The sequence below is a fragment of the Lontra canadensis genome, unplaced genomic scaffold (assembly GCF_010015895.1).
Source record: "Lontra canadensis isolate GAN:19392208 unplaced genomic scaffold, GSC_riverotter_1.0 scaffold110, whole genome shotgun sequence".
In the NCBI taxonomy this organism is placed as follows: Eukaryota; Metazoa; Chordata; class Mammalia; order Carnivora; family Mustelidae; genus Lontra; species Lontra canadensis.
Window position 1 is genome coordinate 1,925,958 of NW_022631104.1, and position 26,861 is coordinate 1,952,818.

Below are 26,861 nucleotides of genomic sequence, written 5' to 3' on the forward strand. Positions count from 1 at the left end.
CCTGATGTGGGGCTGGGTCCCCACATCCCTGACCTGACCTGACCAGCAACCTGACCTGAGCTGAAACCAAGAGTCAGGTGCTTAACTGAATGTGCCACCCAGGCACCCCAAGAAATGATTCCTTTGTAAAATAAACCGCTGAGTTGTCTTTTCGTTGTTTGTTTTTTTTTTTTATGTGGGTGACACTGTGGCCTGAGCAGGAGTTGTGACATTTCTGGAACACATATCAGTGGAACCTTAATAATGTCACTGACTTCACATGCCACTTTTCGATGCTAGGTGGAAACCACAACTGCTCACGGATGGATGCTTTTGAGTAGATTTGTGGGAGGGAGATTTGGAAAACTGTACCCAAAATACACCCCCAAAAACATACTGGTTAGCAACTGCCACTGCTCACAAAAACACTTCCAGATGCCAGGAACAATGGAAAAGGCAACAAATGTTACTACAGAATTAACATAAAGGAGTTGGCCAGTGGACAGGTGCTCTCTTCCTAGAGATGACTTTATCTATGCACAAATACAAACCGAATGGGAGAAGCCAGATCAAGGTGACCTACTTTATTTTTTTTAAAGATTTTATTTATTTATTTGACAGACAGAGATCACAAGTAGGCGGAGAGGCAGGCAGGGAGAAGGGGAAGCAGGCTCCCCGCTGAGCAGAGAGCCCAATGCAGGGCTCGATCCCAGGACCCCGAGATTACAACCTGGGCCGAAGGCAGACACTTAACCATCTGAGCCACCCAGGCACCCCAACGTGACCTACTTTAAATGACCTCCTCTAGGAGAGCAGATGGACACACTTCCCAAGCTTGCGGGGGCAGGCAGCAGGACAAAACTTGACCCCAAAAAAACAATTCTTCAGGGGGAAAAAAAAACAACACAGGATTTCTCCTTCCGAATACATAAAGAAAAAAAAGTGAAAATTTAAGGCCAATCACTGGGCAAACAGTTTTCTCAGACCCAAATGCACTGTCCTTTAAATGCCCCAACTCACCCAGAGAGGTTCTAGAAACATAAAAAAGCCAGCAGATGCCAAATTCCTGCCCTTGAGAGAAGTTCCCAAACAACTAAGAGAAGAGAACCATCAGGAAAAGGACAGCAGGAAGATAGCAAGAAGTTCACTTCACGTCCAGACTCACATAGACCCCCAGGCCGTCTGGGGAGAGTACTGCTCACAGGCTGGCACACTGTTTTAAGTCCGATTTCTCGGACCCAGGACCCCAGTCCAGAAATTCTGCCCCTGCCTTTCCCCTTGCATTATTCAGGATTCTTTGTTCACATGTAACAGAAAGTCAATTCAAAGTGGCTTTAAAAAAAGAAAAGAGATTTATTGGTTCCCATAATTTAGAAAGTCAGAAGTAGTCTGACCTCAGATGTGGGTGGATCAAAGGGTTCAAACAATATCATGAGGACTCGGTCTTTCTCGTCTGTGACCCAGCTCTGCTTTCCTCTATGTCAGCTTTCTTCTCTACAAGTCTCCCTCCGAGTGGAAGGCACTGTGGTTGGCTGGCCTGGAGTCTACAAGCTCTGTGGAAACACGAAGACTTCATTCTTCCTATTTCCATCAAAGTCTCAGAAGCCTCAATGGCTCCGAGGAGCCCATCCTGGGCCATGTGTCCCCCTCTTGGCCAATCCTGGTCTTGGAGGACACGGGACTATCACTGACTGGTGTTCAGTAACTCGGTTACCAGTAGACAAGGAGCAAAACCATCGGACACCCTGGGGTCTGCCAGCCATCCACATTCCAGGAAAGGCAACAAGAGTCCGAAAACAAAACAAAAACAAGCAAACACACGAATCTCTGGCAGACGAGTAGGTTTCCGGATTTGTTCTCCTCGAGAAGAGAGTAACAAGCACTGACACGTTAAACTTCGTAAGCTCCTTTGAGGAGTCTGGAGTTATGGGTTCAGATGTAGAAAAAGTGCACAGATGAACGTGTGGCCCAGGGTCTGGGAGGAACATCATCAAGGTGAGCCTACGGAACTGTTAACTAACATCGCAGAAGCGTCTAGAGAAGGAAGAAGACCATACCCTAATAGGTAGGGTGGAGGTGAAAAATAGTTTGATCCAAATATTTAAAGAAATGTATGTCAATTTTGTAACAAACTGGTGAAGCAGGATATATTAGTTGAACTGCTTTTGCTTCTTTGATTCATAGTTTGAGAATCATAAGATGGTTTCGAAATATCTTTTCAGTCCCCAGTACGAGGGGGGTTGGTAAGGAGGAAATATCACTGGCGATGACGAATTGGCAGGCTCAAAGAAACGGGGGTCTACCTGCTACACCGAATTCTAACCAGGGACACAACAGGAAATATATTATAGATAAATAAATACCTATGCTCCAAAATTGGAAAGTGAATGGCTGGTGGGGAAGAGAGGGACAACTTGCTAAAACACGGAAGTCATACTAGCTTGAAAGGGAAAAGCAGCCTAGAACAGCAACAAGAATACAGAGGGAGGTGTAGAGTCCTTTCCCCCGGGGAGGAAACAAGACTGGTGCCCTGAAGTGTGGGAGCTGTGTGGAAGTCGCCATAGGGAAAATGGAGCATTCATGCTCTGCCCCTCGCCAGCAGCACATCCATCCACTTCAGCTTCCAGTGGAAATAAATACGGAGTGCCACCCTGACAGCGACACCAGCCCCTCCCCCCAGCTGGTCTGTGAAAACCAAGACAGCACGCAATGGAGCAGATGCCATCAACTGTGAAGAGGACTGCACAGAGAAATAATTAGCAGGCAGTTGAGAAGCTTCTAGCCTCAGAAGACACACACTCGAAAACTGGGAGAACTCACCGAACTCTACCTCTGAAACTAATACACTAAATGTCAATGAATTGACTTTAAAGAAGATAAAAAATTTTTTAAAAAATTAGAAGAACTTAAACCCAATGAAATACAATTAATAAAGTGTCAGAATGGGACTTCAAAATAAGTGTAAACAGTATCTTCAGAGAAATACGGGTGGGTGGTGCAGTCACAAAACAGGAACTGAAAACTACTAAATGGAGCAAGTAGCAGAGCTGGAAATAAAAAAGTGTCATTGAGATTGCAAGTCAGTGGCAGAACGGACAGAGCTGAAGACTGGCTTTGTGAGTTGGAAGACTCAGCCAAGGAATTCTCTTAAAGTACAAAACACAGTAATATCACTTTTATTACAAAGTAAAGAAGAAATATTAAGGAACATGGAGAATAAATCCAGAAGTTCTAACATCCACCCAAAAGTTCAAGAAGGAGAGGTGAGGAAAAAATGGAAGAGTGGCACTATTTAAAGGAAAAAATGTTCTTGTAAGCAATCATGAAGGACAGGAGTTCTTCCCCCTCTCTTTGCTCTCATTCCTTTCTCCACTAAAATGCCAGTTAAGGCACATTTTTAAAAGCATAATAATGGGACGCCTGGGTGACTTAGTTGGTTAAGCGGCCACCTTCGGCTCAGGTCATGATCCCAGGGTCCTGGGATCAAGTCCAGCATCGGGCTCCTTGCTTGGCAGGGAGCCTGATTCTCTCTCTCCCTTTGCTGCTGCTCTGCCTGCTTGCTCTCTCTCTCTCTCTCTCTCTCTGTCAAATAAATAAATAAAATCTTTAAAAATAAATAAATAAAAGCATAAGTACAAAAGGAACAGGAGATTGCTGGTTTGCCAACTGTATGCAGAGGGGACAGGGAGAGACGGAAAAAAGAGGCAGTTTACCCTAGATTGGTAGGTGGCAGTTTTAATAAGCAAGGGAACTTACTTACGAGGCTTGTCTTGGGTGGCAGCAAGATGAGCAGATCTCCACACCCCGCTGCCAAATCTTAAAAGTTTATAAAGAAGCTGTAAGTGGGTTCAGTCCCGTATACTCCCCAGATGGTGTCAACAACACATTACTCTCTGTGTCCCTGAAAATGGCTCCCACCACAGGAGTGGTCGGGAGAATATTCATTCCAGGGGAGGTGGGAGGAATCTCTGATTGCCTGAGTCCAGCTCTCGGGGGAACTGTGATCACATTCTCTCGATCACCTCTCCCAACAGAGATGATGCAAGGGTAGATAAGAGACGACACCTATAGCTTGGAAGCCGAAAGCACATGGACAGGTGGTAACCAGGTTGGCAGAATAGAGAAAGTTGAAAGTCAAATGCCTACTGGGTGGGGGTGGGCCCATCAGCACCGATCCCCTAGAAAGGCTCAGGAACTGGAATACCAAGGAACCTTGCCATTATGGGTGTGGGTGAGCCTAAGCACAGCCGAAATGCCTGAAAATCTGCATGGGAAACAAGCAAATGGCCTCCCCAGTCCTTCATCAGCCCCCTCGGGCAATTCTTTCTCCTTCTCCCCAAGAGAAGACTAGAAGTTTACCCTCTTATAGGACAACAGGACTCTGGACTTGGGACACCAGGTGGGTGTGCCCTACTGAAAACAGAAAATCTAAGAGAAAGCCAACATGCCAAACGGTGAGTTCCCCATCCTCTTTCTCCAAATGCTGCCAAGACTGCTGATGGCCAGGCTTCCACACCCCAAACAGGAAACTGGAATGCTGCTCTCCGGAGGAGCCAAGCATCCCACTAGTGAATGCCTAAAGATAATGATATTGAGGTCCCACTCCAATGGCCAGGTCTCTGCTCCTTCCTTTGAAAGCCCCACAGTGGGCACATTGACTTTCTTAGTGTCTCAGACTTAAATGTGAAGAGAAAGCCAAGGATCACCAGACATTTAAAAAGAGAAAGGGACCCAAAAAACAGGAATAGTGCAGGAATAGAAGGGGTGTTTTTCAACTATAAATACCCTGTTCAGAAATGTTAGTGACTTAGCATCCTTGAAACAAGAGGAGGGTGGGTTTTCTTAAAGTTTTATTTAAATTCTACTTAGTTAACATACAGTGTAATGCTAGTTCCAGCTGCACAATATGATGATTCAGCACTTCTACACACCCAGCGCTCATCACAAGTGCACTCCTTACTTCCATCACCTCTTTCACCCGTCCCTCCCCCACTGCCCCCCCCCAACCATCAGTTTGTTCTCTACAGTTAAGAGTCTGTTTCTCGGGGCACCTGGGGGGGGGCTCAGTCGTTAACCATCTGCTTTCAGCTCAGGTCATGATCCCGGGGTCCTGGGATCAAGTCCCACATCAGGCTCCCTGTTCAGCGGGAAGCCTGCTTCCCCCTCTCCCACTGCCCTGCTTGTGTTCCCTCTCTCGCTGTGTCTCTCTCTGTCAAATAAATAAATAACATCTTTTTTTTTTAAGTCTGTTTCTTGGTTTGTCTCTCTCTCTCTTTTTCCTTTTGCTTGTTTGTTTTGCTTCTTAAATTCCGCTTATGAGTGAAATCACGTGGTATTTGTCTCTCTCTGACTGACTGACTTAGCATAATACTCTCTAGCTCCATCCAGGTCACTGTGAGATTTCATTGTTCTTAATGGCTTTGTAATACCCTACTGTAGCTGTATCCTGCATCTTCTTTACCCACTCACCAGCTGCTGGGCACTTGGGCTGTTTCCGTAATGCGGCTGTTGTAGGTAACGCTGCCATAAGCATCAGGGAGTGTGTAGCCCTCAGAACCAGTATTTTGTACATTTGGGCAAACACCCAGTAGTGTGATTGCTGGGTCCTGAGGTAGCTCTATTTCTAACTTTTTGAGGAGCCTCCACACTGTTTCCCACAGTTGCAGCGCCAGTGTGCACTCCCACCAACAGTGCACAAAGGTTCCTTTCTCTCCGAAGCCCTGCTAACACCTGTTCTTCCTTGTGCTGTTGATCTCTTCCGTTCTGACAGGCGTGAGGTGTCACGCATTGTGGTTTTGATGTGCATCTCCTTGATGACGAGGGATGGTGAGCATCTCCTCATGTGTCTGTTGGCCCTCTGGATGCCTCCTTTGGGAAAACGTCTTGTCATGTCTTCCACCATTTTCTAACTGGATTATCCATTTTTTGGTGTTGAGTTTTATACATTCTTTATATACGTTGGATACTACCCTTTATCAGATGTGTCACTTATCAATATCTTCTCCCACTGCATAGGTTGCCTCCTAATTGTGCTGTTTCCTTTGCTGTGCAGAAGATTTTATTTTGATAAAATCCCAATGGCTTATTTTTGCTTTTGTTTCCCTCACCTCAAGAGACACATCTAGAAAGAAGTTGCTACAGCCGATGTCAAAAAATTACTGACTGTGTTCTCTTCTAGGAGTTTCATGGTTTCAGGCATCACATTTGGGTCTTTAATCCACGTTGAATATATTTTTAACGTATGTGTAAGAGAGTAGTTCAGTTTCATTCTTCTGCACTTGCTGTCATGTTTACCCAACATCATGTGTTGAGGAGACAGTCTTTTTCCCATTGGATATTCTTTCCTGCTTTGTCCAAGATTAGCTGACCATAGAGCTGTGGGTCCATTTCTGGGCTTTTAAATTCTGCTCCATGGATCTGTGTGTGTATTTTTGTGCCAGGGTCGTACTGCTCTGACGACTACAGCTCTGTAGCAGAGCTTGAAGTCGGAACCGTGATGCCCCCAGTTTTGCTTTTCTTTTTCAAGGTTGCTTTGCCCAAGGAGTTTCTGGAGTTCCACACAAACTTTAGAATTGTTTTTCCTAGCTCTGTGAAAAATGCTGATGGTATTTTGATAGGGGTTGCACTGAATCTGTAGATTGCTTTGGGGAGTACGGACATTTTAGCACTATTTGTTCTTCTAATCCATGAGCATGGGATGTCTTTCCATGAAACTTCTTTCATCAGTGTTTTATGGCTTTCAGAGAATAGGTGTTTCACCTCTTTGGCTGGATTTATTTCTAGGTATCCCTGTTTTTGGTGGAGCAAAGTGCTTTTTAACAGTAACAAAGAACAAGACAGAAAAGATTCAATAGGAAAAACATTTTTAGTTTAATAGAAAAAGTGGAGATGAAGTTGAGGAGATCTCCAGGAGAGCAGTAAAAAAGAGCTAGAAATTAGAAGAGGCAATATGTGGACTATTTCCTTTTTCTTTTCTTTTCTTTTCTTTTCTTTTTTTAAGTAGGCTCCACACCCACCCAGTGTGGAGCCCAATAGACAGACTATTAATTGAATATTTAAGTCACTGTATTTGGAGATTTCTTTGTTATGGAAATTAGCCTATATTTATACTAACAAAAATACCTTCAAAATCTAAGGAAGTTCATTTCCCATCCTGGAGTCTAGTCCTAGGCAAATTACCAAGCAAGTGTGAGTTGAATAAAGACATTTTCAAATATGCAAGATATCAAAAAAATGTACCTTGCGAGTCCTCCTTCTCAGAAAGCCCCTGATGCCAGATTCCGGTGCACTGGCCGCCCAATAAATAAACATGGAAGGACTGTCTCACTAACCACGATTCCATATATCACTGAGAAACCACCCTATCCTACACGGGCCCATGAATTCTGGAATACATTTTTAATCAAATCATCTATACAGATTGTGGGCCTGCAGAAAAGTATTTCCTTGAGACCCTGCACCCCCCAGAGGCAGCCCTAATGGAGACTTTTACAACACTGAGGTTGTAAGTAATCTTTGGGGAGGGATTCATGACAGGGATCAGGGTGGAAGGCGACACTGAAGGATCGAAGAGAATGGGTGATGAGCCTGTCAGTCATGCCATGACTGTTCCAGGGCTGTTCCACCTGCTCGTTACATGTGTGGCTTTGAGGACATCCCTTCCCCAACTGAGCCTTACTTAGTACCTTCATTTACGAAAGAGGAGCAATGACATCGACTTCTCAGAGTTTTGTAGGACTGATTAGACGCATGCCTTTTCTTACGTTCTTCAAACACACACACACACACACACCCTGATTGTAGCCAATTGTCTGGGGCTGGGGAGGGCAGGGCATGAATCTTAAGAGGGTTGGTCTCTGCACTCTTCAGTTTACAGACACTCATGGTAAAGACAACGATACCTGAGAATTCCATCTGGGGAAGTCATTTAGGTACGTGGAAAAAGTAGCAGATGGCCTGTTAGTTACAAAACACCTTGAAGACGCATTTGGTTTCAGAAAGCCAGGAGGCAGAGCAGAGTCTGAAGAGGAGGTGAGACTATGAGAAAAAAGTGTTTTACACAGTAAGAAAAATGGGGATTTTTCCTCAAGCATGCCATTGTGGAGGAGAGGGTGGAAGTGGGGAGAGGAGGTAAGAGGGCCTGTGAATAAACAGAAATAAGATCAAGTAAGAAAATTCCAGAACAAGATACCTGTGGGTTGGGTATGGGGGTGCCAAGGATCAGGTCAGTCAAAGAGAAGTTTCTAGTGGAAGGAATGACTGCAAAAAGGGTTAAGAATGTAGACGACTAATACTAAGTCTTACAGGTGATCCTGGCTTTATTTAAAATTTTGATAAATTTTGATTTAAAATTTGATAAAATTTTGATAAATTTTGATTCATGTTCATCCCATATTTTTTCTTTGCATTCCTTTTGATCTTTTAAAATACTGTATCAAGAGGCACCTGGGTGGCTCAGTGGGTTAAAGCCTCTGCCTTCGGCTCAGGTCATGATCTCAGGGTCCTGGGATGGAGCCCTGCATCGGGTTCTCTGCTCAGCAGGGAGCCTGCTTCCCACCCACTCTCTGCCTCTCTGCCTACTTGTGATCTCTCTCTCTCTCTCTGTGTCAAATAAGTAAATAAAATCTTTAAAAAAATAAAATAAAATACAGTATCAAAATATATTATATCTTGATTACTGAGTCTTGGGGGGCCCCTGAAATGTTGTGCCCAAGGTGAGAGCCTCACTCGCCTCACCCTGGTCCCTGCCCTGGCTGTTACCGTTCGAAGCTTCAGTACCAGTCTGTTACATGGATGGAACACCTGAAAGCCCAGGGACAGAGACCATCAGGCAAGAAATGAAAACTTTCTGGGAATCAGCGAGTAAGAAATTTGAATAATGTAGGATTACACGATAAACCTTAGAACCAAGAGAAAGGCAAGCAGTGGCTGGGATCCCAGAGAAGGAGCGGGATTTCCGTATCCCCCACAGCAGACCCCACACTCATTTGTCCTCTACCCTTTGTTTCTCTGAGACAGAGCGGAGGGTGCAACACGCGTGGGGGTGACCCTCCAGGGACGTCCTGAAAAGATCAGCCAGGAATCGGAGGTTGGTGTTCTAAGAAACCAAAAGTAGCAGTTAGGGGTGGAGAGGGGTCCCAGGATTAACTTCTCAACCTCTTTACAGAAATGCAGAGAAGAGCCAGCTTTGGACCAAGTAAATCCAAGCAGTTTAAGAGATGCCAGTCTCATTAAAGTGGGCCCAGGAGGCTACCTTGACCCCACGTTCGCTTAAAATGCAAGTTGACAACATGTGAGAATGGGGCCCGGTGTCCACGCCTGCTGCCTACCACTGACGCAGGAGCGGGAAGAGTGAGGGAGGGGCTCACGTCAGCCTGTGACAGAGCTTCGGGATCCCTGTTCCAACGATTAACAATCTGGATGATTGCAACCTTTTCTCTTCCTTGTGTCTAGCAACCAAGCAATGAGCACTGCTGAGGAAATCACAGCCCTGAGTCACGTTTCTCTACCTTCTCCATTACCTCCCCCTGACAAAACCCAGAAGACATTGGTTTCTTCATTGCTCTCTGTCCCTACGGCTTGAAATGTTCATACCTTCACGTATCTGTTCACCCATGTGGTCCCTTGGAGGGCCACAAACCACCGTTAACATCTGAGACGTCACATGGGCCCGCATGAGCACACAGCGTCCACACCCATGTCCTCCACGCCTTGCCCGGATTTTATCTGCCCTCTCTGGGTCTTCCAGAGCAAACGTCAGATGAGCCACCACTGAACTCCAGAGGCTTCCACGAGCAACATGTCTTAAGTGAGAACCGCAAGTTGCAGAAGTGTGGACAGTAGGGCAGAGATCTTTCTAAACAACCCAAACCAAGCACCCCTCGAAGCATATTCATGATTGCAGATGATTCTCGAATGCACAGAAACCTGAGCAGACCCTTGGGGCTCACCGCGGGCGTCCCTGCTGGGATTGGGGTAGTGAAATCAGTGGGAAAGGAGGCAGCTAAAGGGTAAAAATATGCCAGCTTTTTTCCTCTCTGAATGGACACGGCTCCCTGAGAGCAAACCATCTTTGACTCTTCTCTGAGCCTAGAGCGTCTCCCTCTCTGGCCCCCTCTGAGGTCCCCCAAAGGCTTGTCCTTCCTGGCCACACCCTCCCCATCTCCCACGCCACCCCAATCTCCCTTGGTCTGCAGAATGGGTAGGTGGGGAGGAGGGGGTAAATTTGCCTAAAGGGCCCAAGACACTACCTGAAAGAAAAGAGACTGATTCAGAATTTGTTTTACACGATTCAATAGTACTCAAGTCCTCTGTGGAAGCCTGAGAAGGTTCTACCACAGATCTACCAGCAGGAAGGAACACGAGGGGTCCCAAAAGGGGCCCTCTGTGAGGAAAGTGGCCGCTCAAATGACCAGGCTCAATGCCAAGGCCTGACAGTTTCAGAGGCTAAAGCTGGACACAGCCTTGGCTCAGTCCCCTTGCACCAGAGTCACTCTTGGGGACAGTGCCCGAGCCCGTGTGAACTAAGAGCTTGGAAAGCCCAAGCATCTATCACTATCGGTGGCCTATGCGGGGATCCCCGCACCCTTTAGACGGTGCAGGACAGAGTTTCTGCAGCTACAACCCCGAACAAGGACAGAAATGAGCGATGACACCCAGAGAGAAGTGCCGGGCGTGAGCCAGTCCTCAAGGGACTGAATGGAAAACCGGGTATCGTTTCTCCCCTGCAGTCAGGTCCTATATCTGCACCGCCTAACGTGACATGGTTTATAACGTGACATGTCCGCATGTCCCAGTCACCCTCGAGGAACAAAGAGACATGTCTAGAGCCCTGTGCCGAGTACGGGCTCAGACACTGCTGTGCCAGGCGCAGTGGGGTTACCCTCTCGGGGGGCTGCAGCTAGGACCATGCCGGCACACAAGAAAGGAAGGGGATGAAATCATTCCTCGGTTTAGAAAAACACTTGCACAAGCCTTTCTGGCCATAAAACCTCAGGGCCACCCCCCACCCCCAGGCCCTGGCGGTGACCTAGTGAGGGAAGCTTTGATCAGGAAGTTGGCTGCCCTGCGAGGAGAGGTCACGGGAACGTGGGAGCCGCTTGGCTGCTGGCGCGGGGAATGGGGTCTGGGAGTCTGGAAGAGGGGGCGAGCTCAGCCTCGGGGTGCTCATGGGGCTGATGAGACCTTCCTTCCCGCCGACAGCGAGGCAAAATCCAGCGTTTGGCCCTTCCAGCAGCATGTGGAACAGAATGGTCACATAAGGAAAAAAAAAATTAAGTAAGAGGCTTAATTCTATGTATTGAAAACAAGAGACCGCTCCCCAGTGCCCTTGTCTGAGGACATTTACATTACAAAACATGTCATTTGGGGCAGTTCATCATCTGCCTTGGGCTCAGGTTCCGCTTCGGGCTCCCTGCTAGGTGGGGAGCCTGCTTCTCCTCTCCTTCTGCCCCTGCTCGTGTTCCCTCTCTCATGATGTCTCTGTCAAATAAATTTTTTTTTTAAAAAGAAAACGTGCCATTTTACGCTCTTTCTCTGTCTCTTTGAAATATGTGTGAATCTTCTTAGAAGCTAAACAAGCTTCTTGTCTGCTTTATGATCCAGGAATGTCTTTCCCAAGGGCCTGGGATCTACCTCTTTGAAATGTTCACATCAAAGGAGATAGTGCCCATCTCTCCTGCTTCTGTGGGAGCCCAGGAGCCTAACCCAGGGGGGCTCCATGTTCCAAGCTGCAAAACTGCCTGTCGTTGTAAAGATACAAGAACTCTGGGTCGCCTGAGTGGCTCAGTGGGTTAAGCCTCCGCCTTCGGCTCAGGTCATGATCTCAGGGTCCTGGGATCGAGTCCCGCATCGGGTTCTCTGCTCAGCAGGGAGTCTGCTTCCTCCTCTCTCTCTGACTGCCTCTCTGCCTACTTGTGATCTCTGTCAAATAAATAAATAAAATCTTTAAAAAAAGATACAAGAACTCTGCTTCTCACGATCAAGCCTAACAATCACACGGACGGTCATCCATTACCCGGTGATGGCAGGATGAATGGTGCAAAAGGTGCCGTCAAGCCTCTTCCTTGAGGGCTGGTTCCTGGTTATCTTGAGTGGGTGGAACGGGCTGCGCCTGCCTGTACGTAGGGAAGGGGGAAGGTGTCTTTCTGTCTTTGCGGTCTCGTCGTGGGTTACCTGGGAGGCACGTCCCATTCTGGTTTAATGCTTCTTCAGAAAGAAAACTGTTTTTCTCTGCTACCTTTGTTGGAGAGGTTTTTCGGGGCCAGGAATTGTATTCCCCCAACATGATGCAAGTGCTTAAAAAGGAAAAAGAAAAGAAGTAGGAGGAAGGTTCTAGAGGAGTATGACCCCTAGTGGGAGTCTGGGGTCTCTGGAGGGACCTGGAGAAACTGTGGTGGTAAGGCAGAGGAATTTCTAGAAGGGACGCAGACATTCAAGTGGAAATTGTTTCCCATGAGAAAATAACAGCATAATCGCAGATAAAACACACCAGCTTCAGCTAAGTGTTTTAAACATGCTAACTCACTTCGCATACACACTAACTAGGGTGATTCTCGATTATTCCTTCCCCCTCTGCCATGTGACCCTGCTGTGCGCTAGACAGGGCAGAAAAGATGTCACGAAACAGCGGGGAAGCAGGTTCAAGGGAGGACTGATTTGGCGAGTAGGTCTCAAACAGCCTCTCCCACAGGCAAAAGCAACCTTTTGGGGTCTGTGTGGGAAAGGTCAGATACAGCTACTACATAGGGGTAATGTGAGCCATTTTACCGGGTGAGCCCCAAAACTGTGAGAACTGGCGGACACCCAGTCCTGAGCGCAGACGATGTAGGGAGGGGTCGGCCTGGGAATATAAAAGGGAATGGCAGCCTGGTAAGGACCAGACACTTCTGTGAGGTTGGGAGGCTGTCCTGCGGGCCTAGAAGCCCTCTTATCCCCAGTAACCACCATGCCATATCATTTTGAGGGTCAGGCTCAAGAAAGTAGCTTTAACTTGCCCTGCCCTAGTGTCACCAGGCATAACCTGGGAACCAAATATTTCTAAGGGACCTGGAGCAGGGCCTAGACAGAGACCTGCCGGAGGCTTCCTCAGATTCCTGGGCAGGGGTGAGTGTGACAAAGCCTGAGTCCGGAATTGGCCTCCCAGAGCTTACAAAGTCCCTAACCAGCACTGGCCCCCAGTTTCTTGCCGTTAGAGCCCCACAGGAAATATCTGGGGGGAGGGGAGAGATAAGGACAACCAGGCTGATGAAAGAAATGAGATTCAAGGCCCAGTGAAAGCTGTTTACATATAACTTTTCAGGAGAAAACAATTTGGGTAGGGGAAGAACTCATCAGGGTCAGTGAGACAAATTAATCTCAAACCGCAGGGCATGGGGCTGTGTTCACCTGGCAAGGACAAAGGTCATGGGAATCACCCTTGTATGCTGGGTTCCTACCTGACTCCGTGCAGCAGGCACCCTAACACCTGAGTCCCTAATATTTTCTGCACCCACTGAACGCCAGACAAAAGGAGCTTTGACTGCCCTACCTGTCAGGCCTGTTTCCGGTGTATCTAGGATGTGCGAAACTGGGCTGTGGGACAGAGGGGAGCAAGTCCCTGAGCTGCTACTTGTCCAGGCTCTAGGGAGCCCCTGGACGTTTCCTGCAGGGCTGGGCTCCGGTGTGGTAGAAATTAGGGACCTGAGGTCTTATGGGGAGAATGCGGGTGGGTCTACGGGAGCCCAGCACGGCCTTCCAGGGCAGCCTTCCCCAGATGCCAGCCCAGAAAAGGGGCGACTTCCTCCTCCTTTGGAAGACCCACTCACCCTCTCTTCCTCCCGCCTCCCCAGAGGCCAGGATCCTCAGCCTCGCTCCCAATAACCCCGGAGCCACCGCGACCGGCGACACCAGCCCCTAACCCCAGGCAGGGCGCCTCCATCCTCTCGGCCCCGCCCAGGCCCGGACCCCTTTATCTTTCCGCAGCGACGCCCCTTCCAGGGCAAGGCCCTGCCCACAGCCCGCGCCGCAGGTTCGGGCTAGTCCCGGGCGGGGACAGGGCAGCGCCGGAAAGTCGTGAGGAGGGCGGGCACGCAGAGCATCTTTAAAGGCCCACGACTCCCCGGAGGCGCCTTGACAGCCGCCGGCGGCCCCGGGCGATCCCCACCAGCGCGCAGGACCCGGCTCCGCGCCCGAGCTGCCGGGGGCGCCATGGGCCGCTACCGCATCCGCGTGGCCACCGGGGCCTGGCTCTTCTCCGGGTCGCACAACCGCGTGCAGCTGTGGCTGGTCGGGACGCGCGGGGAGGCGGAGCTGCAGCTGCGGCTGCGGCCGGCCCGGGGCCAGGTCAGCGGGCGGGGAAGGGGACCCCCGACCTTGGCCCGGCCTGGGTTCGCGACGGTGGGGCGGCGGGGTCGCAGGGGCGGGAGGGGGCGGACGAGGGACAGCCCGGGCGCGCCGGAGAGGACTTGCCGAGGCAGGGAGAGGATCCGGAGCCAGGGCCCCGGCTGAACTCCAGCCCCTTCTCCCTTCCGCCCGGGTCCTCACAGCCTCCACGGCTTCCCCAAGTGACCCCAGGGCCAAGGTCCATGCCGGACGAGGGGTCTGGTCTGAGGCTGCTCAGGAGAGCACTGTGCGGGGACAGCTCACGGATGGACCGAGCTCGGTGACGTCGGGTGTCTAGAGGCCTTCGGCAGCGGAGGCTCACTCTTACCAAAACGGCCTCTCCGGGGCCCCTCGTGCTCAGTGTTGTGGGCTGTGGTCCCCACAGGAGGAGGAGTTTGATCGCGATGTCCCCAAGGACTTGGGGCCCCTACAGTTTGTGAAGTTGTGCAAACACCACTCCCTGGTGGACGACGCGTGGTTCTGCGACCTCATCACGGTGCGGGGCCCGGGAGCCTTCGAAGAGGCCGCCTTCCCCTGCTACCGCTGGGTGCAGGGCCAGGGCGTGCTGAGCCTGCCTGAGGGCACCGGTGAGGGCTGGGGGGGGGGGGGGGGGGGGGGGACGCAGGTGAAGTGGCGGTCTGAGCTGGGCACAGTGGGTGCTGGGCACATGAGGTGGGGACAAGACACGGGTTAGGGCAACGTCCCTCAGTCCGGAAGTTACAGCCAGGATGAAGGGCTGCCAGGGAGGCTGGAAGGGAAGGTCGCGATCTGGAGACGCCCTCTTCCAAGAAGGGGACGGGCCCGGGGTCGCAGCAGTAACGGAAAACGGGAGAGCAGAGAGAGGGGAAAGGAGATCCGTGCGTGGCCAGACTAATGGGGGGGGGGGGGCTGTAAGGGTGTCAGGTGCAGCAGGAGACAGGGACCCCTGGGCAGGTGGCAGCTAAGGGAAGAGGATAAACGCTCCAAGCCGTGAGCCCAGAGCGGGTGTGGCTGGGGAAGCATGGAAGGAGACTGTGAGGGACAGGGAGCACCGTGACAGCAGGGCAGGGGCCTAGGAATTTGTTAGTGTGGGAAACAGGGGATGAATCGGGAGACACACCAGGGCAAGGGCAGCAAGGATGGAAACGTGGAAGCTACAGCTTTGACACAGGCAGGGACGGGCCCAGAGGGCAGGAGCAAGTCAACAAGGACTGTGGTGGGAAGTCTAAGGAGGGCGGCCCCGGGAAAGACAGCCGGCACCGCTGCACTCAGCAGCTTTCGAGGACAGTGGAAGGTGTGACAGGCGAGGCTGGAAACGTGGAATCGAGCCAGGCGGTACGTGGTAGAAACAGGTGTGGTCCCATGGGTCATTAAGACGGTCTCAGCCTGATGAAGGGGATGAATCCGACCATAGGTAGGATGATTAGGGTCCGGTAGGGACAGACAAATTGAGGGAGAAAGGGGACACGCAGGGGAGAGCAAGGGCCACACAGAACCGTGCAGTCAATCATCTTAATGCCCGACCCCCCAGCACGCCTGCCAGGAGACAATGCCCTGGACGTATTCCAGAAGCATCGAGAGAAAGAACTGAAGGAAAGACAAACGCTGTACTGGTGAGCCCCGGCCCACGAGCCCCCCAAAGGTCCCCCCTTCCCTGGCCCTGCCCCCCTCGCTGACCTACACACCCTCCCTGAAGCCTGGGCCCCATCTCCTAGCTGGGATACCTGGAAGGAGGGGCTACCCCTGACGATAGCGGCCGGTTGTCAAGACGATCTGCCTCCGAACATGAGGTTCCATGAGGACAAGAGGCTAGACTTCGAGTGGGCGCTGAAGGCGGGGTGAGGAAAAGCCTGGGGCTCAGAGAGGAAGAGGGCCAGGAGACCCAGGAACGGGGTGACAAGGGAGGGGCCGAGGGCTCGGCGACTGGGTTCACGTCTCCACGCTTGTTTAGGGCACTGGAGATGGTCCTCAAACGTGTTTACACCCTCCTGAGCCCCTGGAACCGCCTGGAGGATTTTGATCAGATCTTCTGGGGCCAGAAGAGCGCCCTGGCTGGTCAGTGGTTCCCCAAGATCCCTATAGACCCCTGAGAGCCCCTTTGGATGACTTGACTGCCACACCCCAGAGTCCCCCATGACCCCTTCCCTTAGGAGGCCTGAACATCTCATAGAGGCCTCCGGAATGAAAAGCCAGGGGCTGGAGACGGGGTGATCGTGTGCCAGAACCGCTGGGCTAGGGCCTGGGGGAGAGGGACCTCTGGGCTGTGATAAGCACCCCATCCTCCCCCACCTGACCCCACAGAGAAGGTCCACCAGTGCTGGCGGGATGACGAGATTTTCGGCTACCAGTTCCTCAACGGGGCCAACCCCATGCTGCTGAGACGCTCCGCGTCCCTGCCCTCCCGGCTGGTGCTGCCCCCGGGACTGGAGGCACTGGGGGCCCAGCTGGAGAGCGAACTCCAGGTACTGCCTCCCATCCTGCTGGTTCCCCTGGCCATGCAGCGAGAAGAAGTGCTGAACGGGGGGTGGAGGGGCACCAAAGATGAGTCAGGGGGAGGGAGGCTGTGGGCACCCGCCCTGCCTGGGTGCAGAGTCCCGTGCTGGAAAAACCTACAGGTGACAAAGCGTGCAGGGGAAACTGTGAGGCGCTCCCAGGGTGGAGGGCAATGGCATGGGTTCCCAGGGCACAGGTGGGGCCAGCGATGGTAACAGGGACAAGGACATTCGCTGGCTGCTGTCCAGACTCCCGACCCAGAGACTCAGGCAGGGGGGACGGTGAAGGAGGCGCTGCCAGGGGTGGAGAGCGGGGAGGTCTCTCGGAAGAGAGTGGGGTTCGGAGAAGAGAAGCCGGGTGTGAGCGTGCGCGGGCCTGCGCGGGTGTGTGCTGGATTCCGCGACAGTGTACACTAGGGGCCCTGGGGGTGGCCGGCAGCAGAGCAGAGGTTTGGACACGTGGGGAAAGAGCTCAGTTTGCTGAGCCGGGGGGTCGCTGGGGGCAAACACAGGGAGCAGCCAGGGAGGGGTGATGGCAAGGGGGCCGGCCAGCCTGGCTGAAGGGCGGCTTCCAGCACCGGCACTGTGGACAGCACTGTGCACAGGCTGGGTCCTGACCCGGGGCTGCTCTCGCACACGGGGCTCTGTTTGTCCGTTCACGTCTATAAACCGAGAGGCGCTGGCCCAGATGCTCTAGTCCTGCCAACAGGACGCTGGTACCGACACAGGATGGCGGCCGGAAGCTACATCAACGTGTCCCCCTTGGTCCTGGCCCTGGAGGCGTGCTTTCCACTTGAACCATGGGCACCTTCCTCCTCTCCCCAGAACGGTTCCCTGTTTGAGGCCGACTTCATCCTGCTGGATGGAATTCCAGCCAACGTGATCCGGGGCGAGAAGCAGTACGTGGCCGCCCCCCTTGTCCTGCTGAAGATGGAACCCAATGGGAAGCTGCTGCCCATGGCCATCCAGGTGAGGCGCCCTGGGCGCGCCCCACCCCGCACGGCTCTCTGTTCGCCCCAACCTCCGCTCCTGGGGATGTAGCCCCCACTCCTTGGCTCTCAAACGCTCCTCCTCACACAATGAGACCTGTCTCCTGTCACTGTGTTTGCCTGCAGTCTGCTTTCCCCTGACTCACCCAACTGGAAGTTCTTGTTCTGCTCCAGAGCCACAATGGCCTTTTGGATTCTCACCCTGGACCCGCTGGTTCTCAGACTTTAGAGGGCATTGCAGTCACTGGCGGGCCCGTTAGCGTACGCGGCTGGGGCCCACCGCTGGACTTCCTGATTCCGTAGGTCTGGGCTGGGGACGGAGCGTGTGTATTTCTAACATGCCCCCGAGTGATGCTGGTTTGGGAACATACTTCGAGAAACACCCTACTCCCCCTGAGCCTTTCTGACTCCAAACACCCACCATCAGATGAACACCCTTTCTCCCGCGGTTCTCAGCAGCTACAAGTACTGTCCGCTGTCTCACCTGTCCGGCTTCCTTTCCCACTGGCCAGCCCCCCCCCCCCGGCAGCATCTCCTCCCTGCAGCCCCCGCTTTGACGCTCCTGCCTTCACCCCCTCCATCCAGGCACTGGTGTGGCGACATCGCCAGCGAGAGGCAGGGCAGAAGATGGCCTCAGCCCTCCCCCTGGATTGTAACCCCCGGGGAGCAACCATCTTCCTCACTCCCCTGCCATCCCCACCGACCCCCTACCACCCACCACAGAAAAGCAAAGGCTTGATAATGGGCTTGATTTCCTGCTTACAGATCCAGCCCCCCAGCCCCAGATCCCCAACCCCGCCACTGTTCCTGCCCTCGGATCCCCCACTTGCCTGGCTCCTGGCAAAGACCTGGGTCCGAAACTCTGACTTCCAGCTCCACCAGCTCCAGTACCACCTCCTCAACACTCACCTGGTGGCCGAGGTCATCGCTGTGGCCACCATGAGGCGCCTCCCGGGGCTGCACCCCGTCTTCAAGGTACGTGCTACGCTCTACCCTCTGTGTCCCCGGGGACAGGAAACAGCCCGAGAGTCAACGACATGGCAACCACAAAAATGTTTCTGTCAGTTTGTGAGAGCAAGAAGGGAGACAAGACAGAAGATCGCCTCCCCCGCAAATCCCCATTCAGTCGCGTCATTTAGGGTTCCTTGAGAACATCTTACTAAAGGAGCCCCCTGAAATTCTCAGAGAGCTGCCGACCTAGCAATGGGCCTGGATTCTAGCAGGAGTGTTGTTAGGAAAACAGCAGCCTTGTTCCTGCCTTAGGAGCCTCTCTGTGCAGCCAGAAGGACACGTGACGCCCATGAGACCATCCAGAGACCAGTGTCTGGAATTAGAAATTACAAGAGACAGCCCACAGACACCAGAGAATTAATGGGAGAATGTTCTACCCCAGCCGAGGAGTTTGCTAAGTAGGAACATATCAGAAGGCAAGGGACACCCCGGGAGGCAGGTGGAGAAAGACACACGTTGGAAAGTTGGTGATCTGGAAGAGAAGTAAAAAGAAACCAAGGACTTGGCTGGGGGTGGGGAGCCACAGTGCGCCTGGGCACCAGACCAGAGAAAGAAAGGCCAGAGGGCCATGCTGTGGCAGCATCCAGCAACCCACAAGCTGTGGGTGTGCTAAAGACCTAGAAATACCGAAATTTGCCAAAAGAGTGAGCTCAGTATCCATTGCTAAGCAGAAGGCAACAAAATAAGACTCACAGTTGTGTAAAAATGTCCTCAACATCTTGCACATGGCCGAGAAGGGACAAATCCAGGGGTAACTGCCAGAAACAGCCCACTCGGAAGGAGAGCCAGTCTGGAAGCAAAGAGCAGGGCTTCCATTTTAGGTGCCAGGAGCGGAAATGTTGGCAAGATATGCACACGAGTTCCAACGCCGGGGTTTCAGCTGGGGGCTTCCCGGCACCCCCACCCCCAAGCCCCAGCCCCCGGTAGCCGTGGCCCCTCTGAGTCTAGGGTAACACAGACCAGACGGATTTACGGCTCTCAGGGTGCTCCTGCGTCACAATCTTCTGGTCTTCGGGAACAGGTCAGGCTTCTCTTCAGGCTCACGCTCCCCCATCACGAGGTCAGCCCTGTCCCCACCTATGTCAGCCTTGACCCAGGGCAGACGGCTGGGCCGTGATCAGTCCCACGGGGGAGCAGTCTGCTCACTCACAAAGATTCTGTGCGCGGGCTGGCTCTGGCCTCGGCTGCTGGGGTGCGCATCCAGAATCCTGACCTCCTGAATCCAGAATCCTGAGCGCCACAGCGGGGTTGTGAAAGGACAGAATGACAGAACACAGCCGCATGACACTGGCTAAAAGCTAAGAAAGTCCTTCGTTCTTGCAAGGACCACTCCTGTCATTAGGGGCTGCTTGTCCTCAGGTGGCCGCTCTGCTCCCGTGGACTCTGGGCTTTCTAGGACACTCGGCGTCTCTCGGGAACTTTCTGGAAAGTTTCGGGCCAGTGCGAACTGCCTTCACATCTTGATCCCGGAGGCCCCACTTGGGTCGTTCCCTGAGCGCAGCACCTACACATCAGACAGACAGCAGCACCGCATGACGGCCGCACATATGCTGGGTGCAAGTAAGACAAGACAGTCGGGAGTCAAAGGCCTTCCTGCAAGGACCAGAGGGCCTTCTTCCATAGCTAGCACGAGTGTTTGCTAAAGCTATACAACAGAGGGATCTGACCGCCCAGCTCAGGGTGGCACAGGTCTGATGTCAGTCCCTCTGTGGGGTCAGCAGGAGGCTCAGTGGGGTCCCCCTAAGTGACTCAAGGCACCCACCCCGAAAAGGGGCCTCGCACCACAGCCCCCAGCAGGGAAGCGGCCAGAAGACAGCTTCAGCTGTGAGGACGTGAAGGACAGAAACATAAAGTCCATCACAGGGGCTGGTTCTTGACACCAGCGCTCAAGGTGGGAACAGAGACAAATGGGAACGGCTCCAGCACAAGGGGCTCCGGGGGGGCCCGACGGCCAGTGCGCTGCAGCCCCCGAGACGGGAGGCCCCGTCATCACCCCCAGTCCACAGGGACGGGAACTGACACAGATCAACACTCAGAGGGCCCATGACCCTGGACGAGCACGGAAGCCAGTGCTTTAGTACAGCGTGATGGGCAGCAGGGGGCAGGGAGAGCAGGAAAGGGAGCGATGGGAGTGACGGGAGCAGTGGAAAACCAGACCCGCGGGGCAGGCGGGGCAGCAAGGAGGGCTTCCAGCGGGGAGAGGCCACGAGGCTGGGCGCCATGCCCCATGAGGCAGGACCCCGCGTGGCCTCCATAACCACCCCCACCCCCTCCACCCCAGCTCCTGATCCCCCACATCCGCTATACCTTGGAGATCAACACCCGGGCCAGATCCCAGCTCATCTCAGAAGGAGGGATATTTGATAAGGTGAGGAGGTAACAGGGCCTTGTGGGGGCGGGGCCGCTCGTCACCCGGCTCTCCGTGACCTCCTGCCGCTTTCAAGATCCCAGACCAACCCGGGGGAGTGTCCTGACCCTTAAACCCACGAGCCTGTCCCTTCCTCCCATGTCTGTCAATGAGCAACCCCACCTCGGAGCCCCTTGCTCAGCTCCATCCTGTCGTTCAGGGCCTCCCCTCTCTGCCCTCTCTGCCGTTGCAGGCGGTGAGCACGGGTGGTGGGGGCCACGTGCACTTGCTGCGTCGGGCCATGGCTCAGCTGACCTACTGCTCCCTCTGTCCCCCCGATGACCTGGCTGACCGGGGCCTGCTGGGAATCCCAAGTGCCCTCTATGCCCATGACGCTTTACGGCTCTGGGGGATCATCGCCCGGTGGGTGACGGTGGGAGCAGAGGGGGAGAGCGGGGAGAGCGGGGCTCCCACCTGACTTCACATGGGCCCAAACCCCACGTGGAAGCAAGAAGGGCCTGACAGGAGGGGCAGGAACTCAGTCCTGGGCTGAGAAGGAAGAGTCAGGAGGCAGCAGGGAGGGTCTGAAGCGGAAGAGACGGGGACAGGAAGTGCGGGGAGGTGAAGCCGCCGGTGGCTAAACCACAGGGTCCCAGGGCCTGGATGGGGTCAGGGGAGTTTGTCAGGAAGAACACCTTTCAGCCATGAGGCCAAAATTTATTTAAAAAAAACCTTAAAATGTTTCCTTCCTTTCTAAACCCATGTTTTGAAAGAGCTAAGGGATGTCCCCAAAGACGAGTCTTGTAAAATCTGTCCCCAGACACAGCGGGAGTCACCTGGGCCCAGGCCGCCGGAAAGCAGTCGAGGCTCTTCTCGTGGGAAGCTCACCTCCCTTCTCCCCCGGGCAGGTACGTGGAAGGCATCGTCCACCTCTTCTACCACAGGGACGACGTTGTGAGAGGGGACCCGGAGCTGCAGGCCTGGTGTCAGGAGATCACCGAGGTGGGGCTGTGCCAGGCGCAGGACCGAGGTAGGACCCTTCCCCAGGGATGGGGGCCGTTGGGCCGCTCTGCCCCTTTGGTTCAGGACCCCAACCCCGCACCCCACCTCCCTCTCCAGCCATGTGCGTAGCATCTCAATCCCATTCCCACCTGCTAAGACTCAAGCCACTTCTAGACACACCCAGGGGCTGTCCTCCTCAGAGACCCTGGCCATCACCCTCTACTGCCATCCCCAAGCCCCAGGCACATCGTGGGGCCCAAGCATGGGGCCCCATAAGACCAGAACCGCAGCCAGGGCGGGATCTGCCCAGGCCCTGCTGGGGCCCCTGTTCTCCTCCTGGTTGTCTGTTTTCTCACATGAGGATAGAGATACATGGGAAGAGCTTCCAGCAAGACCCATGATGTCCCACACTGCTTTCCCTCCCTGCTTCTCCCACCTGCCACTGTCCAGCACACACACATGTCCTGGGAGCACAGCGCATGTCCCACACTGCCCTAGTCCCATCCCGTCCCATCCCAACTTAGTACTGTACAGGTTCATGCCAACTGGGACCCCGCGCACGGCCCCTTGGGGCCACATTTTGGGTCCAGTTCCCCCTCCCCTCGGCTAGGATCTGGCTAGACCTGGGGCACCCCAACCTGCATTTTAACCTCTGGGGAAGGAACAGCCTTTCTTGAGCTCTTGCTAGGTTCGTCCTCCCCTCTCTAGCACACATGGGCCTGTGGGGGCTGCTTTAGATCATTCTTGGGGTACATGCCAGCACCTCTGGCTCTCTGGGACAACTCCAGATGATTACTGGGGAGAACCAGGCCCCAGGGATGCGGCCAACACCCACATTCACCCTTCTGGGCCCAAACTTTGTCTTGGACACCTCAGAACTGTCTCTCAGATCCCCAAGGCCCCTGGAAGGCCCTTCCTCTCTCTCCCTGCTCAACTTCTCCCCAACCACTCTCTATGTTGGGGAAACAAAAATAAACATTCACGTGTCAGCTTTAATCTCCACCAACTGCCTCTCATCCTCTCTTCTCCGCTCGCCTCAGTTCTCATCACGCACTTTGCCTAATTTTCCCAACAGCCTTTTTAGAGGAAGTGTGCTAAAATTAAAAACAGCTTGAGAGTAGCAGTCAGGAACCTGAGTTCAAGGTCAGCCTCTGCCTTTTCCAGACCATGTGATCCTGACAAGTAGTTCTCTCTCTCTGGTCTTTGATTTTTTTTTTTAATTGATAGAAAGGGAGTGATTATATTTGTTCCACTTAACGCATAGGCTTAGTGGCTCTAAGTCACCATCTCCACTGTAGAATCAGTGGCCTGAGATAACCTTTGTGGAAAGCCTCTCTTGGCCGTGACACTATAAATACACGACTTCTTCTGTTGCTCCCTTTATAACTCAGGCATTTACAACCCTCTATTGGAGAACAGGAGGAAACGTCCCTAAATTCCTAACCACTTTTTGAGGCAGAAGATATTCAAGCCCTCAGTGTTTTTCAGTCCCAATAATAACAATTCCATAATAATTCCATAATAACAATAATCATTATTTACCAAGCCTTTGTCACGTATGAGGTGATTTCAATATGTTATCACCCACATTTTATAAGTGAAAAAATGGAAATTCAGAGAGATTAAGTAATCAGCCTAAGACACCCAGATTATATTGCTTGAACCTGAAGTGAAACTTAGGTCTAATGCCAATGTATTTGAATAAATAAATGAATAGACACCCATCAAAGCCAAAATACAGTGGACCCTCAAACAGTGTGGGGTGGGGTGGGGGGATTAGGGGCACTGACCCTCCCCCCCACACACCGAGCAGTCAAAAATCTGCCTATAACTTTCGACTCCCGGAAAACTTAACTACTAAGAGTCTACTGTTGACTGGAAGCCTTCCCAATGACATAAAGAGTCAATTTGCCCCATCCTGTGTGCCGTATGCGTTGTACGCTATATTCTGACAGTAAAGCGAACTAGAAAAGAGAAAACATGAAGAAAACCATACAAAGGAGTAAATGTATGTCTGTACCCACTATAAAAAAGCCACACCTAAACGGACCCACGCAGTTCAAGCGCGACTAGTGTAGACACCCCCAACACGACCACCTGCATTTCTCTCCTCTCGCACTGGAGCCCCTAAATCCTGTTCCTCTCTGGCAGGTTTCCCTGTCTCCTTCCAGTCCCAGAAGCAACTCTGCCATTTCCTTACCATGTGTGTCTTCACATGCACTGCTCAGCACGGGGCCATCAACCAGGGCCAGGTATGAGAGCCGAAAGCCCAGGTCCCTGAAGGCAGGCATCTGGACCTTGGGATTCCTAAGGGAGAGACAGGGGCTCAAAGCATAAGTTTTAGGATCCTAGGGTTGCAGTTTCTTCCCCCAGCTGGACTGGTATGCCTGGGTCCCTAACGCCCCATGCACAATGCGGATGCCCCCACCCACCTCCAAGGAAGAAATAACGATGGCCACGGTGATGGCTTCACTACCTGATATCCGACAGGCCTGTCTTCAAATGACCATCACGTGGCATCTGGGTCGCCGCCAGCCAGACATGGTAAGAGGGGACTCTGGGGAAAGGGAAGTGACAGTTGGAAGGGAAACATCGGAACAGAGGCTAGGCCCTCCGTGCTTCTGCCTCTAGACTGAAAACTGATGCATCCTTTGTCCTTTCCTAGGTGCCTCTGGGGCATCACAAAGAAAAGTATTTCTCAAGTCCCAAGGCCAAGGCGGTATTAAACCAATTCCAAACAGATTTGGAAAGCCTAGAAAGAGAGATCACAGCCCGGAATGCGCGACTTGACCTGCCGTATGACTACCTGAAACCCAGCCGCATAGAGAACAGCATCACTATCTGAGACCTGTGGCATCCCCACCTCCAAGACTTCAGATCAGCTCTAGGACTAACGTTTCCAGTTTGAATGTCATGGTTTCCAGAGTCTCTGCGGCTAAAGCTCTATTTTCTCCCCCAACCAAATCCCCAACGTTGGTATCCCCTCCATCCAGGGAGGGCAACAAACCTTTTCCATAAAGGCCAGACGATAAATATTTTAGGCTTTGTAAGGCTGCATCATCTCTGTCCCAACTACTTAGCTTTCCCAATAGAGCACAGAAGCAGCCACCAGATGATAAGGAAGTTAAGGAGTGTGACCGTGTTCCCATAAAAAAATTACTTAAGAACAGTGAAATACGTCACAAAATTCTCTTCTTCCTTTGGTTGGCTCCACCGTTTAAATATGCAAAGAGGATCTGTGCTTTGCGAATGGGACAGGCACAGGCTGTGGGCTGGATCTGACCCTCGGGGGCCATCCTCATACCAGGTAACCCTGCATTAGCCTGAGGCACTGACCCTACTTGCCAAACAGCCAGAGGATGCTCTGAGGGGGGACGGGGAAGATTTCCTGCATAAATCAACTACCTCAACTAATTCTCCTTTCCCAGGAGCTAGATCCCCTACACCGGTGGCCAACCTAAACCTTTATGACTCTGTGCTTTGGCAATGTTCCCTCCACCCTGTTCCCCCTCTTCACGTGCCAACGCCAAAAGTCCTCCAGTAAGGATGGTGTTCCTGGGGAGAAGAAAAACCTGCCATTCCTGGATGGCTCCTTGCCCCCCGGCAGCCTCCAGCTAAGAAGACCTGAGATTCCTGTCCCAGGGCCCCTTTCCCAGCCCCTGCAATAGTATTCCCAAGTCTGTATGTGTTTCCCTGGGTCTGAGTTCTCTGTCACAAGCTGTTTAAGAACAATAAGCATAAAATAAATGGGAAAAAATGTTACAGAGTCATGTCCACTGCTGACCAGTGTGTCTTTGTGTGGTTCTGGGGTCTTGGGATCCAAATGACCCCTCTCGATTATGCTGCAATCGCTGTCCTCACTAGAACGTGTACAGACAGCTCAGTGCAGAACTGAATTCTTCCAACGCCCAATTTCCCTAAATGACCATCACAAAGCTGCCTCTCACCGCTGAAGCATACAAACTTTTTTCCCCCCAGAGGGTGACCTATTCATGTTTTTAAAAACCGTGTACCCTCCCTTATCCAAAAGACCTAGGGTCAGTCTCCTTGGTGTACATGGGGAGGCAAAGCAACACCGTGCGTCCTCACTCCTCTGTCCAACACGACCGGCAGGACGACTCTACCTCACCACCGGTTCTCTGGCTCTGCTCCCCCCGCACTCTTCCGAGCGCCCACATTCTTCTGGACTCGGCCTCCAAGACCATGCAGCATTCTGTGATCGGGAACAAAATGGCACTTCATGGGGCACCCCCGGGGCGAGGGACCCGCGGCCACTTGAAGGCGTCCTGGCCACGGCGGTCCTCGGGAAGGGGCTCCTAACCCCCGCTCCCTGTCGGGACAGCTCTGCGCCAAGGCAGGGTGAGAAGACAGGAGACAGGGGCCTTCTTTCTCGCTGTCAGTCTCCGTGTCTCACTTACCACGACCCCAGTCCAGGGCAGCACCCGAAACTAAGGCATCTGCGGGCAAAACCGGCGAGCTGCAAGCCTCCGCACCCAGCAGCCCATCGCCAGGGTAACCAGGCCGCCAATCCCCTCCTTCCCCACGCCCGGCGCCTGCGGGCTCCTCATCACGTGACTTGCCTGGTTCGTCACGTGGCGCGCAGGGTCCTCCCATTCCAGCCTGAAAGTGGGGGGACCAGAAACGGGAGGCGTTGCTGCTGCAACACTGCGCCCCGGCTACAAGGGTCCTAAGGGGCTTCTG

At 52.9% G+C, this 26,861-nt stretch overlaps 1 protein-coding gene and 1 long non-coding RNA gene across 6 annotated transcripts; one reads left to right on the forward strand and one right to left on the reverse strand.

The window, feature by feature from the left end:
- Positions 1–11,414: 11,414 nt before the first annotated feature.
- LOC116856582 lies at positions 11,415–26,687 on the reverse strand. Of its 3 annotated transcripts, none has more exons than XR_004380595.1 (4): positions 26,579–26,683; positions 24,637–24,717; positions 24,361–24,467; positions 11,415–11,460 (listed from the first exon to the last, which is right to left on the reverse strand). It is a non-coding gene; the product is annotated as an uncharacterized LOC116856582 (long non-coding RNA). The 3 variants fall into 3 exon arrangements; XR_004380594.1 differs by having other exon boundaries at positions 11,430–11,460; positions 24,258–24,467; positions 26,579–26,687; XR_004380593.1 differs by lacking the exon at positions 11,415–11,460 and adding an exon at positions 20,330–20,361 and having other exon boundaries at positions 24,258–24,467; positions 26,579–26,687.
- On the forward strand, positions 13,991–25,128 carry ALOX12 (arachidonate 12-lipoxygenase, 12S type). 3 transcript variants are annotated; one of them, XM_032840051.1, is made up of 14 exons: positions 13,992–14,301; positions 14,726–14,927; positions 15,851–15,932; positions 16,035–16,157; positions 16,271–16,374; positions 16,621–16,781; positions 17,637–17,780; positions 18,566–18,775; positions 21,093–21,179; positions 21,412–21,581; positions 22,067–22,188; positions 24,312–24,412; positions 24,513–24,704; positions 24,826–25,128. In XM_032840051.1, the coding sequence occupies exons 1-14, from the start codon at positions 14,167–14,169 to the stop codon at positions 25,003–25,005; spliced, it is 2,013 nt and encodes a 670-aa protein (XP_032695942.1). In that variant the 5' UTR covers positions 13,992–14,166; the 3' UTR covers positions 25,006–25,128. The 3 variants fall into 3 exon arrangements, with proteins under 3 accessions (XP_032695945.1, XP_032695942.1, XP_032695943.1); XM_032840052.1 differs by having other exon boundaries at positions 13,994–14,301; positions 24,534–24,704; XM_032840054.1 differs by lacking the exon at positions 24,826–25,128 and having other exon boundaries at positions 13,991–14,301; positions 24,521–24,655.
- Positions 26,688–26,861: the final 174 nt, after the last annotated feature.

Bases quoted from the DNA above. Each gene is read 5' to 3' on its own strand.
- ALOX12 (XM_032840051.1), top strand. From the start codon at position 14,167: ATGGGCCGCTACCGCATCCGCGTGGCCACCGGGGCCTGGCTCTTCTCC. The intron at 16,375-16,620 runs GTCAGTGGTTCC...CTGACCCCACAG, and splicing joins CCAGAAGAGCGCCCTGGCTG to AGAAGGTCCACCAGTGCTGG. The intron at 22,189-24,311 runs GTAGGACCCTTC...CCTCTCTGGCAG, and splicing joins GTGCCAGGCGCAGGACCGAG to GTTTCCCTGTCTCCTTCCAG.